At 37.0% G+C, this 16411-nt stretch overlaps 1 protein-coding gene across 50 annotated transcripts in view; it reads right to left on the bottom strand.

Annotated features, from left to right (window-relative positions):
• Positions 1-1615: 1615 nt before the first annotated feature.
• Positions 1616-16411, bottom strand: part of PTPRD (protein tyrosine phosphatase receptor type D) — a 2083106-nt gene continuing 2068310 nt past the window's right edge. For 46 of the 50 annotated variants that reach the window (XM_070248854.1, XM_070248852.1, XM_070248848.1 and 43 more), the window contains 7 exons: positions 16111-16396; positions 15517-15695; positions 14781-14907; positions 13437-13562; positions 10299-10453; positions 7196-7331; positions 1616-5325 (listed from right to left, as the gene is read on the bottom strand). In XM_070248854.1, the coding sequence (XP_070104955.1) occupies positions 5257-5325; positions 7196-7331; positions 10299-10453; positions 13437-13562; positions 14781-14907; positions 15517-15695; positions 16111-16396 (1078 nt within the window). In that variant the 3' untranslated portion in view covers positions 1616-5256. The remainder of the gene's footprint in view (positions 5326-7195; positions 7332-10298; positions 10454-13436; positions 13563-14780; positions 14908-15516; positions 15696-16110; positions 16397-16411) is intronic. The other 4 variants (XM_070248865.1, XM_070248864.1, XM_070248863.1 and 1 more) reach the window with 1 other exon arrangement.

Genomic DNA, 16411 nt, shown 5'->3' on the forward strand with positions numbered 1-16411 from the left:
AATTATGATATTTTAATGTATTGAAATTCTAACTTGTGAAGTTTAATCATAAATTAAGTAAGAGTCCTAAACTAATTATTAGTGAGTTATTATTAACTAATTATTGCTGCATATGTTTATCTGTGTGAAATTAGCTATTTTGTCATCTTCAGCATTCCAACCAGACATCTGTTTAAAATAACGCACCACAATTGTCAGAATATCAGATATGATTCACTTCAAACTTTTTGTCCTGTTTTTCTGGTTAAGGGTTGTGTGATTACGTAATCAATCAACAGGGTAATGGAATCTGGAAAAATTAAAGGCCAATTAGATGGACAGGAAGAAAGAAAGAGGAAAAAGAGTCTAATTGTCTATTCACTATTGAGACTTCCAAAATAATGTTTGGATAATGGGATTGTTTCATTCTCTCATCATTTCCACGGCAACAAGTAACATCACCACATATTCCTGTGTTTTGCCTTACCTTAACTCATTAGGTTGATTCGCAGCTACTTGTTGGTTCCACCAAATTCATTACAATTTTGCAAGGGGACAGCTACCGTAAATCCTTCTTGATTTGACAAGTCAATGAACACATTCTCTCCTGCCATCCATAATTATGACTCTGAGATGATAACTTATCCCAAGCCACATCAATGAGAGCCAACAAGCATCCATTCTGTTCAAGGACTTCTCTTTGTGTTGTTGGGGAAGAAAACTCTTCCATTTGCCTGATTTGTGGTATTAAGATCCTGAAGCTTCCAAGGACCATAAAGCTTGCTTAAAACTGACAACTAAGAATGCAGAAACCAGTCTAGGAGATGGAGAGAGACATCAATTGCTGAAGACATTACCTGAGCTCTGAATCCAGTTGCACCTGAAGATTGTATATTCCTACTCTTTTAGAGGAGTTCATTGTTAATCTTTTCGTATGCGAGCCAATAAACACTTTTCTTTCTCTGTAGGCCAAGTTAAATTAGACTTTCTGTCTGTCACACTTGAAAGTCCTAACTTCATGGATCCTCTACTTTCCTTCACAGCTCTTCTCAGAGTGTAATTTTATCATTATTTATTTAACATCAGCCTCTCTCCCTAGACTGGTCTCCATGTGAGCAGCAGCAGGATCTCATTTGTTCACAGCTGCATTCCCAATGCTTAGAACAGTTCTGAGAAGTAACATTAAATTGCTGAATAAGCAATGCAAGCCAAGTATTTTCTTAGCCATATTCCCAAAGAGTTTGAGAAGTTAACACTATGGAGCTTTTTTTGTGTATTTTTATGCATAGGAGAGATGTCAGTTGTTTCCAGATGATACTTATATATATAATAATGCACTTAAATTTATATAGTCGTCATCTTTCACAGAATTAAAGATGGCCGCGATCTCTAACTTGAACGAAACCAAGGTCTCTTTCTCTGCCGTGTGAACTTGGGCCAACTGTTTCTGTAAGCCTCAGTTTGCCTACCAGTGAAAGGTGCTCACCTCAAGGCGGGCACCTGCAGACAGCAGACTCTCAGTAAGCAGAATTACTATTGGTACAAAGGAACTGACCAAATAACCAGAAGAGAAGGGGGAACAAATACCATCAGTTCAAAACCAAAATGCTGGAGCGTACAAAAGCAAAGGCCAGGCTGCATAACACTGACATTTTTATTAGAATTCATTTGTAACAAATGGAACTTGTGTCAGCAAAGAACTGATTTTCATACAGACTTCTTTCGCCACCAATGTAACGAAGTAAGAAAATAAAAAGCACGCCTTTCATTCTGTAAAACATTTACGCGTACTACTAATTAGAGGTAATTGTATTTTTTTAACAAGCCATTTTACAAGTTATTTTTTTTTTTTAATTTTTCAGTCTATGCATCCAAAACGAGAGCAAAGAACACAACTGTTATTATCTTTGTAAAGACACTCCAAGCTTGGATGGCAAAGCCACGTAACGGATGGAGAGGATGGATCTGTAGCCTTCTGATCTCTGCTGGAGTATCAGGGCACCCATAAACCCAAAGGAAACCAAAACCCAAAAAGGACAAAGAAAAGGGAACTGAAAATAAAAAGGAGGGACTAAAAGAAAGCAAAACCAAAAATAAACAGGAAAGAAAAAAATCTGTACATTACTGCAGAATTTTTTCCCTTCCTGTTTCCATGTTGTGTTATTTACATACACACAAATGAATTTCTGAAGCAGTTTCTTACAGATGGGTTCAAGTAATAACATTATTGGGTGTAGAATCAATAGGGCAGTGCATAGTACAAAGGTATAGAAAGTGCAAAGTTCCCTAGAGGCCCTTCCCTCCCCTGGCTGTCCTCGCCGTTGTCTAACCATGCAAATCATTTTTAAAAAAGAGCTAAAATAAAGTTCTGTACAAATCACTTTTTATATATTTTGATTTTTTTTTACCATTGTAACTAATTACAAAATTATACATAACTACACATACATAGGTAAATAATAGCACCGTACTGGTTATGATGATGAAAATAATTGGAAACTTGAAAGTTTATGGTAATGGTAGATAAAGATTTCCCTGGGAAAATAAAACTAGAACGGTTGTACAGAAAAGCACAGAGTGGAATGCACATCAATGACAGTAAGGGAGTTAGTTCTCGGAACAGCTCCTGAACGATAAGGTACCTGGAATAGTGTCCGCCTCGTTTGTCTATGGTATGCATCCCATTCATTTCTTCTCATGATTATTCTCCTCTTTCCCTTTGCCAAATGGACAGTTTTTGTTTCAGGGAGAGAAACTGCTTCTTGACCAATGGTTCTGGTGTGCAATACACCATCAGATCTTACATGTCCAATATGGGATGTCTGCACGATGCAATGTCTGTCTGACCCCCTTTGTTTCACTAAATGAAAATTACAGCACTGAGTAATCTGGCACTTGGATAAATCTCCGAAGGATACAAACTAAAAGAAAACAACAACAGACCCACATAGTGCACATTCTTCTCTGGTTCTGATGTAGGTTAGAGAGTCTCATTCTGAGGTAGCCTTCTAATACTTTTTTTTTAGTATTATATACTTTTTCTTTTTTTCTTTTCTTTTTTTTTTTTTTTACAAAAGTGCTCAAATATGATGCTTGTTAAGTGTTTGGTCTCTTGGATTTCATTCTGCTAGTGATGGGAAAATGCGGAAAACAAAAATTTCTCTAGGCAGAACAGCAATAAAGCTAAAATTAAACCAAAATATTATACCTATACCAAAACTCTTTAAGAGTTCCTTGGATATTTTGAGGGTTCTTTAAAATCATAGATGCGGCAAACTCATGCCATCATCCATGGCTTCCTATAGAAATCATGTTGGAAAATTTGGGAGAGATATATATTTTTAAATTTCCCCTTTCAGAAAAATCTAATGGAATAGTAAATATATTCCAAAGTTGACAGTGATGTTTGTTACTAAAATAAGTTTGGTGCTGTTACTGAATGTTCTAGAGCAGATTTGGAAGGGATTATAAATAAAACAAGTAGCTTTTCCTGGTGTTGACAACTATGAAGGAAGAAGGGCCCTGATTATCCAAGTGCTTTGGGCTGGTACAATCACTAACATCCCCGACTTGGTTGAAAACTAGGAATGCATGTTATTCAAAGAGTTTTTGTACATGTGGTAAACAGATAATGCTTTAATTGAAAGAGTAACATATATGAACAACTAATGGAAAGACGAATCAAAAGCTAAAAAGAAATGCTATTAAAATAGGCATCAATTATAAGGCACTCTAAATGCAAAACTAAAACCAAAAGGAAACAAAGTACAGCACTTCCCAGGAATGCTGTATGCCACAAAATGTTTCTGACAGAACAGAGTAACATGAGTTTGGCTTTGCCCCTGTTACATATCATAAATGCAAATTTCATAGCACATACTATAGACAATATACGATTGAATACACTGTTTTTTAAACAACTTGATAGCTGATATATTACAACATTCTCCCCTCCTAAAGGGATATGCACTGACCTTTCCCACATGCACACCTCTTAGATATTTAATAATTTTTTATTGCACTAGAGTGTTAGAAATATTGAACTTTGTTGGAAGCCTGGCTAACAAAATGGTATTTGTGACTATGAGTAGGTAAGTGGGGGGAGATTGGGTAGGAAATTAGGGGGCGAGGTTTGACAATCACTGATGTGCATTCCTCATTTCCCTTAAAAAACTAAAATTTTGTGATATTAAGAAATACCAATATGTCATAAAATTAATAGCAAATTAAAAAAGATGTTTGCAATAGCTTTTCTACCTTAAAAAAAGAAAAGAACTAAATCATGGAAGGACTGAATGATAGCTATATCTATTTTTTTGTGTGGACACACTGTCTATATATACATAGACACCCCAGTAAAATATGGATATATATGTATATATGTTAGCAGCAACTTTATACTTTGCGCCTCCCTGTTGATTCTAAAAACAAAACAAGACAAAACAAAAGTTCTCTTTGATTATTTGAAGAGAATGGGTACTTTCTCACCAACCAAAACCAAACAGAAGTGGAAAAGTAATATCTGATGAGACCAATACTGTAGATTAAGAATATTGCACAAAAATGTGCAAATTTTCAAATTATTTGATATTTCTACAGCAAGATATTATAGATAACAGTTCTACAGCTTAAAAAAACCTACAATTTAGAAATAAAAAATGAAGAGTTATGTAACTTTTTTAAAATTCACTTTATCGAATGATACATTTTGTTAAAAAAAAGTTTACACAGTTAAAAATGAAGCACAGGTCAGCAGTATCTTTACAATACTAAAAAACTAAATCAAAGACTTTCTTTTTAAACATTCCCCCCCTTTCCCCCTAAAATGTTATTATGAGCAGTATGGTGGGAAGGGGTGATGTCGAAGCAGAGTCCGTCTTATCATGAGAAGCCGCACCAGCAAACATCTTGCACTGAACTGCAACACTCCAGCAATTTCTCCTGGCGCCTATCAAGCAATCCGGAACAAGATGGTGGTTCTTTGCTGTGATTTCTTCTTCCCTTTATTTTGAATCCTTGAGGTATCTGTAAATAAAATCCTTCAGATGCCTCATCAGTCAGGATTCTCTTGATTAATTTTCAGGTTAGATTATTAAACTGTGAATTCTTGGTCCACCCGGAAGAGTTTGTTTTTAATTTGTTTTGTGTGTAATAGTCCCACTAAATGGTTGTTAGCTAGAAGTTAAGAAGGACTTCTCAAATGCCCTGTATGGCTCAGAAGAGACTCCATGGATATTGAAGGGCCTGCAGTAAAAATCCAAAATGGGTCAGGGGTTTCTACGTTGCATAGTGATCAAAGCTGCCCAGATATTCTAGTGCGGCTCGATAGCAGAACTGATACTGATCCTGGAGGACAAAAGCATGGGGAGAAAGAGGAGAAGGGGCCGTGAGTACATTTTCATAGAAAAACGAAAATCAATATTAGGAAACAAAGTCACATCTAGATGGGGGCAAAATCACTACTTTCGTCAATCAATTCAATGCAGTGACCAATTGGTTTGAGTGAGCAATGAACTATTAGCCACATAGTGTGTTTATTAACTTCTAATCGATTCGACTAAAATAGTTTCCCAATTCCAGTAGTGACAGCTCAAGTGAACATCACCTTCTAGAAAGTGTGAATTGTTCTCCAAGTAGTACCAACAATTACCACCAACCGAACACGGCAACTCCTTATATGTCACAGTCGTATTTTACAGTCATCTGCTTATTTGTGATAACGTAACTAATTGTCAGTTTGAATATTTAATAGAGGTTGGTGCAGACACACATTGTCATGAGGAAAATCTGGGTTCATTTACCTTCTGGGCTATTGCCAACAGAATTTGAATTTGAAAAAAAAAAAAAGAACAATCTTATCAGACGGTAGACCTTGCTGCCTGAAATCAGAATTACCCACCGTCGTTTCTGACATACTTATATGAGTGAGGGAGGGAGCCAAAAGGTATCTGGGGAGCAACATTAGGCACACAAACCCATTTACACAGGGCGCTGGACCTGCAAGCTTTCTGTCCCCTGAAAATGGTATCAAAAGACTGGCTGTCACGTCAAAAAATACCTGTGCCATTTGGTTGAATTCAGTGTGATTGCTAGTTGTCTGTTCTAGAAAGGCCCACACTAAAATAAAACAGCTTGAAACATGTCCTTTTTCAGACAAGGAAGAACAGTGTCATATTGGAACAAGTCAGGGCATTGTTGGAGAGATGGAAAAATTATAATTTACAGACGAGAAGGGATGAGAGAAAGTAGGATTTTCCCCATAAAAGAAACTTATTTGCAGTAGCCAATGTGGCTGAAAGTACATAGTTTCTATTTTGCTTAAATGTGCATTTTTCTACAATAAAAATGGTAATGCAAAATAAATGGAGTTTGCTTTTCTATCTTGTCACAGTAAGTTGCTTGCCTAAGTGTTAAGGCTTTTTAAACCTCCAATTTCCCTTTGTCACCCCCAACGCCCATTACGTTTGTCAGGCTGACATAATGTTTTGAGTATTGCAAGCCAAATGCTTGCACTATTTTGAAATCAAAGTCTGGAAGATACTGTGGGTGATGAATTCAGGAACACATATAGATCATATACTTTGGTGGCCTTTTGAGGAACAGAAACACTGTCACTCATATTCATGAAGTCATTCTGAGAAATATGAGAACTTTCATATCAATTCTTGAAATAGAAAATGGGGGACTAATTTCTCTAGAGGTTATCCAAGATCCAAATATTTAAAATGACCATTATTAAGAAATGAAATATAGAGCAGTTGATGTCTAACACCCAGGCATACAGAAAGGGAATGGAGCAGAAAAATGGGCTGAGGGCCTATTATGTATCAGGCATTGTGCTTTTTATATACATTCGTATATAAATATGTGCAATATATATCATATAAATATTGATATAACGAATTCTATGGAATTGCCATTTTCATAGGCCAAAAAGGGTTAAATGGTGACAATTTAACATAGTTCAACCTAATATATAATATCTATATAATCTCACAGAACTTCCAAATCAACTCTAAGACATGGACATTGTTATTTCCATTTAAAGAGGGGAAAAAAGAAGTTCAAAAATATTAAACAATTTAATACTTTTCCTGCAGTATTTTCCTATATTTTGTCTCTGATGTTGAGAGTCTCCAGAATCTAGGAGGTCTTGGTTAATAAAATCTACTGTTTGGCTCTTGAGATGTGACAAACTCATGGAGATTTTTCTCACCTCTGTCTGTACCATGGCCGGTCGTTGTGTTCTCAACATTTTGACAGTCTGGAAGATATCTACAACTCCTTCATATCTCATTCTTTCCAGAACAATGCTTAGTGTTATGAAGACTCCAGTTCTTCCAACGCCCGCGCTGTCACAATAACAAAGGCAATGTTATTGGATGAGATACTCACAGTCTTGGCCACATTTGCTTGAAGGTGAACATATGTCCACCAGCTGCCATCTGACATCAGGTTCCTCCACAGCAATGTTCAGGAAAATGTGGTGTTGGGTTCATGAAATGATTACTCTTGGGATAATGTGTCATGGTAACATGTGAGGATGAATGTGGAGTAATCAGGATTAAATCTTATAAAATAAAATGACTTAGCTGGGATTAGACACCATTTTGGAAAGGCCTAGGAAACATAAATATCGTCAAATAAATGGATAAAAGGAAAGGTAAATAAAGTATAGGTTAATACTCTTTATGCAGATCCTGAAATTGTAGACTTTGCCTGCGTAATATTTTTAAAGTATGAAATAGTTCAGATAAGGTGAGATAAATGGGATATCTCCAAGTTTTCTAGTGTATTATTCACTTCTTGTAGCCACTTTCAAATCTGTTCAGGATGTCCCATCACCTAGACATATAGAATCTGTTTCCTCGTATCAAAAATAATGTCTAGATTTGAATAGTTTCCATACCTTCTTATTTATTTATAACAGGTTTTTGATCTGGGATCCTCATTCAGTCTTCAGAAGCGTCTATGAATATCTTCTATAAATGGATTGTGTAAGTGTATATGTTCTGTTTCCCGAAACGTATAACTTTCAACAGATTCTCAAAAGGGTCTCTCAGCTTAAAAAAAATGTTTAAGAGCCACTGAACTATACGGTTATCTACTATTTTTAGATGTTCAGGAGCTAAAACTTCAGGATTCCTTCTACCACGTTAGCAAGGTTTTGAGTTTCTCTGTTTTCTTTATTGTTTTATGATAATTCCAGAATCTTTACTGAAGCAAGAGAAGAAAATTAATTCATAGCTTTTGTGCTCTTAAGAAGTAGGAAAGCATCTGGAAGGTTAGGTAATGAGGAGAAGAGTGAATAATCTGAAAAATTCCTACATTTTTGGATGCTAATTAAACAGCATGTGTAACGCTTGGGTACAGGCTGTAGAAAATGGATGGATTCATTTACTTGGGTATGTAGCTAACAGGCATATATAAATAGCGTGTCCCTTTATAAACTGGGTTTTCTGAAGAGTTCAAACACAAATGTTAAGTGAGGCTTCAAAAGCCACTGGCAGTCCTTACCAAGAGGCTGAGAATGTCCGGGAGCAGCCAAGGCTCTCTGTTAAGATGGAGTAGATGACCTTGAAGGTCCCTTTCAACCTTGAAAATGTCTCTTAATCCCAAGAGACTGTGATTTATGATCTTTTTGAATGGTCCAGGTACTCCACAGTCTATCTTACCTTGATTTGATTGCTCAAAAGTAACAAAATATAGGGTTTCTGGATTTCTACTAGGTGCTTTCAAGACAATAACAGACATTGGACTTATGACTTTTGAATTGATTGACTTTATCATGTTAGTTTAATAAGTTATAAATAAAATAAGTGGTATTTTTAGGATATTCCCAGAAAGATAAAATATCTGGAGATCTTTAAGATATACATATAAGATATGTGACTAACATGCTATAACACTTATAGTAAAAGAGTGTTTAAATCATTTTGTGATGACAAAAGCAACGAGAAGTAACATGCATGCATACACACACACACACACACACTTATGTACTTATATTTATGGGAATGCCTAAAGTTAAAAATACATATGAAATATATTCTTTTCTTTATAGCTTATACTGGAAAAGTTTGAATTAGCATTTGGGCAAATTATGTGGGAAATTAAGGAGAATACCCTGGTAATTCAAGTCCAACATATACCATCCACGTTGTTGGAATATTTGAGCCCATGTGTCATTCCTACATGCTCTTTGGTTGTCTAGAGCAAAGGATTTTGGATAACTCAACACAAAGCCAATGTGTATAAATAAGCTCTGTTTCTCATATAATATGAAGTCTGTTTCTACATTCACATATATTTAAATTGCCTGGGAAACAGAGTGTGCTAGAAAGGATCTTAGAGATCAACTAAGATAACTGAGGTTCAGAGAAATTTCCCTGCTGTCATAGAGCTACATGATGACAGAAGTGAAATTAGAACTCAGATATCACGAAGTCCAAGGCTAATATTTCTCCTATTTTAGACCCTGTTTCTCATGTTGCTAAGAACTATAGTTTGGGGGATTTTTATTTTGTAAGCAAAATAAATTTTTTAATAAATTCTCTCAAGATTTTGACCATAAAGAGATTAGGGACTGAGACTTCAAGTTCCTAAAATAAATAAATAAAATTAAGTGCATTCCTTTTGCTGGAAGGTTCTTGCATGGCAACTTCCAAAAGCATTAAATATACAGTGAGTGTCCTTTCTGAACCGTTTACTTGCTGTTTCTATTAACTTCAATGACTTGAATTATAAAATGCTGTGGAAACTATTGAAAATAATTAACTTGAAGGTGCTTCATTTTCTGATATAGCAACGATTTTCAAGCAAATTGCAATTTTAACTGAGATACCATTCTAATCACTTATCGACTGGCAAGAATTAGTATTGTCATTAAGGCCTGATAACTATTTATGGTTTTCTCAAGAAGACAAACACAGGGAAAGATACAGAAAGTTGGTTATCAGGGTAATGCTACAAAAACAAAACACCTAAGAAATGATTAACTGAACAAATTATCGTTAGAGGATGTACCAACAGTTCCTCCCAATGTAAAATAGGAAAGGAAAAACACAGTTTGGTTTTTTGTTACATGAGGTAAAATTTGGGGATAAAAATCTTCCTCCAGTTGTTTTCATTTTATGGAAAGAAATAGAAATGAGTCCTTGCTCTAGCTTTTACAATACATGTCTGAGAACAAAATTTCAATTACGCATATGCAGTACAATAAGTTCATACCGACAATGACCAGACAACAATACATATTTTTAAAGTTATCTTCACATTAATCAGAAATGGCAACTCAACATTCCTGATTCTTAACTCACCTGCAATGGACTGAAATGGGTCCATCTTGGCCAAACTGCTCTTTTGTTTTATGGACTTGGCCGATGAAGTCAATAAACCCTTCTCCGGACTTTGGCACTCCTTGCTCTGGCCAGTCAGTGAACTGGAACTGCCTCACTGTTCGGGACTGACCGTCCTTTAGAGAGAAAGCCACATAGCCAGCCACATGGAAGGATGCCAGTAAGATTTAGCCAGTGCACAAACCATAACAGCAAGCATGATTTTTTTCCAAAAAGAAAAAAAAAGGGAAGAGAAAGAAACATGGTTTAACCAGAAATTTAGTCACATTCATGTCGTATCTGCTATTAACACTGTCTACCTTCACAGATATTTAAATGGCAAATTTACCTACTCTCAACACACCCAGTTAAAAACCCAGGTTCTCATGTAGTAAAGAGCCATCTAGCTCCCATATTAGTGAATGCTCTGAGACCCAAAGTTTGCCTTCAAAACCAAAGTGGAACATATATACTCTATTTCAAAGATTTATGAATCCAATGACTTCTTAACATTGAAAGGAACATCTAGGCATGTCATCCAGACCAGAGATTTTGCTATCATCACCATAACTTCACATCTGTTGTGCTTGCTTACTTCTAGCATTGTCAAATGGCAAATAGTGACATTGAAATGATCTGACACAAATTGAGTGGCTGTTGTTAACCTGGATGCCCGACGTCTCAGAAGCATACAATTTCTAACCATGGCAGCGTATGCAGCATGTGTCATGTGACTGATTATGCTGTTGAGCAAAAAGTGAGGCATCCTTCAAGGAGATCAAAGAGATTATGAGCAAATGAATGCTCTGTTCTGAAAAAGGACTCTTCCTGGTTGACCACAGGAATTAAGGAGTCTATGGGGCCTTTAACACAGACAAACGAAAAGGCAGAAGGAAAACAAGCCAGATGCAAGAGGAGTCCTTCTAAAGTGATTGGGCAAAATTTTTCTGACTCATGAAGTATAAATGGTTTGAAAAGAAGATACTAAAGTGCTTCTGATTCTTTCTAGGATTTTACAGTGTTTTTGGAAACACAACAAAAGCAGAAGGGACCTTCTGTCTACAGAAGTAGGAATAACAATCATGCCATCAACTTTCTCCCCTGAATCAACAGAGAGAGAGAACATCCAAATTCCAAACTTAGAAGGACTGATCCCATTAGAAAATGCCTCAACTTGTTCCTCTTTCCCATTTTTGTAACATCTCTTTCCATATTAAAGTTCTTTTGGATACAGGTGAGCATGTTCTCAAGATTCTGGCTAAGTAGATAGAGACTCAGTCTTTCTCAGGCATATTGAGAAGAGGGGATGACTCAACTCAAGATGGGTACACATCAACAAGTCTGGTGGTTTCCACAGGAACAGGGTATTTCCTGACTGGCATCATTGGGGATGGAGATAAAACAGGAAGACCACATCAGTTCTGTAAGAATACTGAAGAATATGGAAATAACTGCTTGGCCCCACAGCTAATTTGCGGGTGGTTATCACGGAAGCATGATATACTTTCCTGTTTCTGAAAAAGGTTTGGAAAACACAGGAAGGGAAGCCAGAGGCAAGGTACTGCTTATTTGTCCTCTGAATGTCCTGGGGATTTCATTTCTGACCACAGTGTCTTTAATAGCAAGAAGAGGTCATGTGCACAAATCCTTACTATTTGGAGAAGAGACCACCTGACTCCATTTAAAGGTTATCTGTTTAACAATACTGTATTCTCAAGTACCAACTTGCTTTCCAAACTGGGAAGTTGATATTAGAAACACACCAGGAGCAAAAACAGCAAATGCTATGGTAGCTAAGAAAATTGTACAATCACAGGGAGGCTTTTATTTATTCATTTATTTATTTTAAAACATGCAAACAAGTTCCTGCTTAAATGTTTCTTTTGCTTATTTTGATCAGATTTAATTTGGGCAAGAGAAGAATAGTAAAGAAGTTGTCTCTGCGATTTGTGGAGCCTGGCTCCTACTCTTTATCATCAGAAATGCTTGGTGAGTTTGCTTGGAAGGCACTTAAGATTTTCACTCACATACCTAGCTTCAAATTCTGAAAGGGCATGATTTTTTCAAACAATGGGACAGGTCACCAAGGCATGCTTGTTTGGGCAGCTCAAAACAAGACCTACAGATTTAACTGCTGCCTTGAGTATAGTCACTTTCAGAGTAGTTAAGGCTTCAGAGTTTCTGGGATTAACAGGTCTGTCACCTGGGTCAACCAACCTGCTAACCAATTTCTCCTTCACTTTGGGTCAATAGCCAGGGCTCAGCTTTGGGGATTAGCCGACGATCTCTAAACATGAGCACTGGTTGAGAAAGCTGCTTTCCAGAAAAAACAATGCATCAATTACATAGCTCTACCCTGGATTGATTCAACCCACCCGCTGTGACAGTGCCAAAAACAAAAGCAGGGCTTTGGGCTGACCCTGCTCTCTCTTAAGATGTATTTGTAATCACGGTTTGAAAGTGGCCAAAGGCAAGCATATTAAAGTTTATGCACAGAACATCTTACATCAGGCCTGAACCTTGGACTCAGCAATCTAGATAAAAAATGCAGAATGAAAATTAGCCAACAAGGGTCGTGGGTGCACAGCTCTCATGGACAGACACATTAGCACACCGAGGAATAAACCATGCCAGGAATCAAATTAGAATGTGCAAAGCTTGTCAGATTCTTCTGAAGAATGCCATTTGCTCTGCAGTTTTAAAATCATACCAAATTAACCTCCAAGCCCACATGACCTAAAGGGCTTTGCAAAACAACAACATATTTACAGCCTCAAGTAATGAAGAAGTCACAAAAGCCCAAAGAGAATGAACTGAGAAGGTGAATGTAAGCATAGCCAACCAATCAGGAAATGCTTCCCGGCACACACGCTTACCAAGCGCATCCCCAAAGTTGGGCTGCCAGATGTTATGTTTGAATGGAAGCCAAGCCTGGGTTTGTGAGAACGTTTGCCAGACAGAGGAAAAGTTACTCTTACATATATGTAAAAAAACAGTCTTCCAGGATGGGTAATTTCTTTCTCTTTTGGAGTATAGTCACTTGGCAAATGTTTCTCCCAGAGACGCATGTGAGACTACTTTTCAGCTAACGGTTAAGAATATAAGACTGTGGCAACTTACCCTGGCATCTGTGACCTTGAATTCTCTTAGGATATACTGTGGCATGTTGTACTCAGCCATGGGATCTACAACAAAGTACTGGTATCTTGCAGAGCGTTCTGCTGGCCAATATTGGTGACATTTCTCCTAGAAGGACAGAAGACTAATGTGAAACTATACAAAATGTAAATAAACTTTGTCTATCATCTGCCTATCAATATATTTAATTTTTTCTCAGTAATAAAATTTCAATTCAAAATTCAAGGCAATTACAATTGCATATGACACACTTTCTCTTTGAAATCCTAAGTTCTCTGAGGACAGGGGAATCATGTGGTTCAATATTTGCCCATGGTATCAAGCACAGGACTTGGCCTATAGCAGGTGCTTAATACACATTTGTTGAAATGAATACTCCAACTTGAACTGAATAGAGTAAGCATCTTCACACCTACAAGTTATCCAAATAATTACATCAGTCCTTGGACATAATGCAGGCTATGTCAATCATGCATTGCACCACCACAGTAGACTTCTGCCACAGTGGTTTGGAATGAAGAGAACCACCAAGGGCGAATGCAGAAAGAAGCCTCTGGAATGATCTGGTCCAATCTCCCTTGTTAGCTGAGGAAACTGGAGCCCAGGCAGTTTTAACAAGTTGGCTAAGCCTTGTACAGAGGCAGCAGCCAAATTGGAATAGTCAAGTTACTTTCTTAGTTCGGTATTTTTTGCTCTCTCCTTGGGTTCCAGAAGTTGAACTTTAGATGCATCTCCACCATTAAATTTATACAAAGAAGAGAGACAGAAAATATCTCAAGCAAATATGGCAAAATGCTTGTAATCTATTGAGTCTAAGCAGTAGGTTCTCAAGCGTCTGTAAGACTATTTACGTATTTTTCAGAATAAACATTTTTTAAAAGTAGATTTGAGGTTACCAGATTATATCCTTAGAATAACTACATAAATTTCCAACATTTTATTCCATGGGGGTAGAAGGTGGGCAAGTAAGAATTTGCTTCAGGGAGGAGAGAACGTCAAGTTGCCTCATATAGAGAAATGATGGCACTTTTGCTAAATAAGAATATGCTGAGAGCCAGGGCATAAGTCAAACAGGGGCATCTGCTTACTTATTTGTTTCTATGATTGCGCTTCACTGGAAACCAAGTACTAGCTCTTTCTTCAAAAGACACAAACTAAAGAACTTGATACGGTTTGGCAAGTTAAAACCAACACACAGTAATGAATGGCCCAGAGCATGAAATGCAGGAGCACTCTGCATTTCAAAGAAATGACGCTGGTACTTGGGTTATTACAATGAAATCCTCATTTCTCCATGGAGTGACTGTCTTATGAGGAGACACTCACTCTGCCCATCTCACGCAGCTTGGTGAGCATCACTACGATGGTGGAATTATGTTCCCAGAGCATCCGCCAGAAGTCTTCCGTGGTCTCTGCTAAGGGCCCCTGGGTAGCGATGTAGGCTTTCTGTTGTCTGAATTACAGAGAATGACACAGCACATTAAAGTAATCATAGAAGATGCGAAGGTTCACACTTGATATGTAAACATCAAATCCAGTAATAAAAACTGAAAACTTATTAATGGGATTGCAGTAAATTCCTGTTGAGACTGTGTAATTAAATAAGAACATTTAATATATACGGGGGACTTTGCAAAAGAAATTGCTTTGTTAATATGATGATGTATGTCTTTATCATTATTATTTAAATTTTAGAGCAATGCTAATAGCTCAATTTCATGTGTCACACAAATCACTTAAACACTGAGTTGTGCAGCTTCATTTTGTAGAAACGACTCTTACACAATCTATTAAATATATGAAATGTGGTGCAAAACAGCTTCTTTATTAACTCCTTCCATATCTAAATCTAAAAGAAGAGTGCAGAAGGCCAGATTAAAGTACTCCATGACTGCTGCTTCTTATGCTTATCTAAAATAATAAACAACAAGCACCAAGGGACTGAATGCTGACCTAGGCAGAAAGAAAATGTTTTGATTTGAGACGAAATTCATTCCAGCTATGAAACTAGGGCACATGTAAATATTAAGGCTTTGGGCTGTCAGAGGAGAAGGGTACATACCTGTATCCATCAATAAAACTGGCATTGATGTAATCAGATCCTTCCACTCCTCGGATAGGCTGCAGGCATACCCTTGTGGATTCATATGGCATAATATTAACAAGGCGATTTTTGAATTTATTACATGGAAGATTGGCACTGATGAATCTTGAGGTGTGAGCTTTAGAACTGGCTAAACGCTGTTGAACAGAAAAAAAGAAAAATCCGACAGAGATAATTTTAGCCTACGGTTTAAATGCAACGTACCCAAGATTTCCTCTTTAGATACAAAGCTTTTGTTTAAAGCAAATGACTCTTCAAACTACAGTGCTTTTCACTTCTACCTAGTGACTCCACATTGCCTACTGACTTTTTAAGTCCTAAGTTCTCAGAATATGATCTCTCAATTTAAATTAGAGTGCAAAAGAGCTCAAGGTGTTGTTAGGAAGCACAGGACAGAAAAGGGAAAGAGAAAGAAAGTCAGATATCTGAGGAGAAGACCAAGCGAATCTTGCAACTTCAGAAATTTGAAAGGTTAAGAAAGTAAAGCCACTACTCAAAGACAATCCTAGAATGACTTGCTCCTGAATTATCCTATCACATCCAATATCATACCTTAAATTCGAGCTCCATTCCTGTGACATTCTCTCCTGTTTCTATTTGTGTCAGCTTCTGAATGTAGGCATACAAGTTTCTAGCTGGCACTTCGGTATTTCCACAAGTCACTGCTTCTAACAGTGCATCGTGGATAAAGATGTATTGGTCTTCTGTTTGAACCATGTAATTCCTCTGGGCTCTCATTAAAGTTACATGGCCATAAATATCTACAGTTTTTTCATGCTTTATTCTTTCTAGCATGGCATCTATGACGATGAAACAACCAGTCCGGCCAACTCCCGCACTACAAGGAAAACAA

This window comes from Equus caballus, chromosome 23, assembly GCF_041296265.1.
Source record: "Equus caballus isolate H_3958 breed thoroughbred chromosome 23, TB-T2T, whole genome shotgun sequence".
Classification (NCBI taxonomy): Eukaryota; Metazoa; Chordata; class Mammalia; order Perissodactyla; family Equidae; genus Equus; species Equus caballus.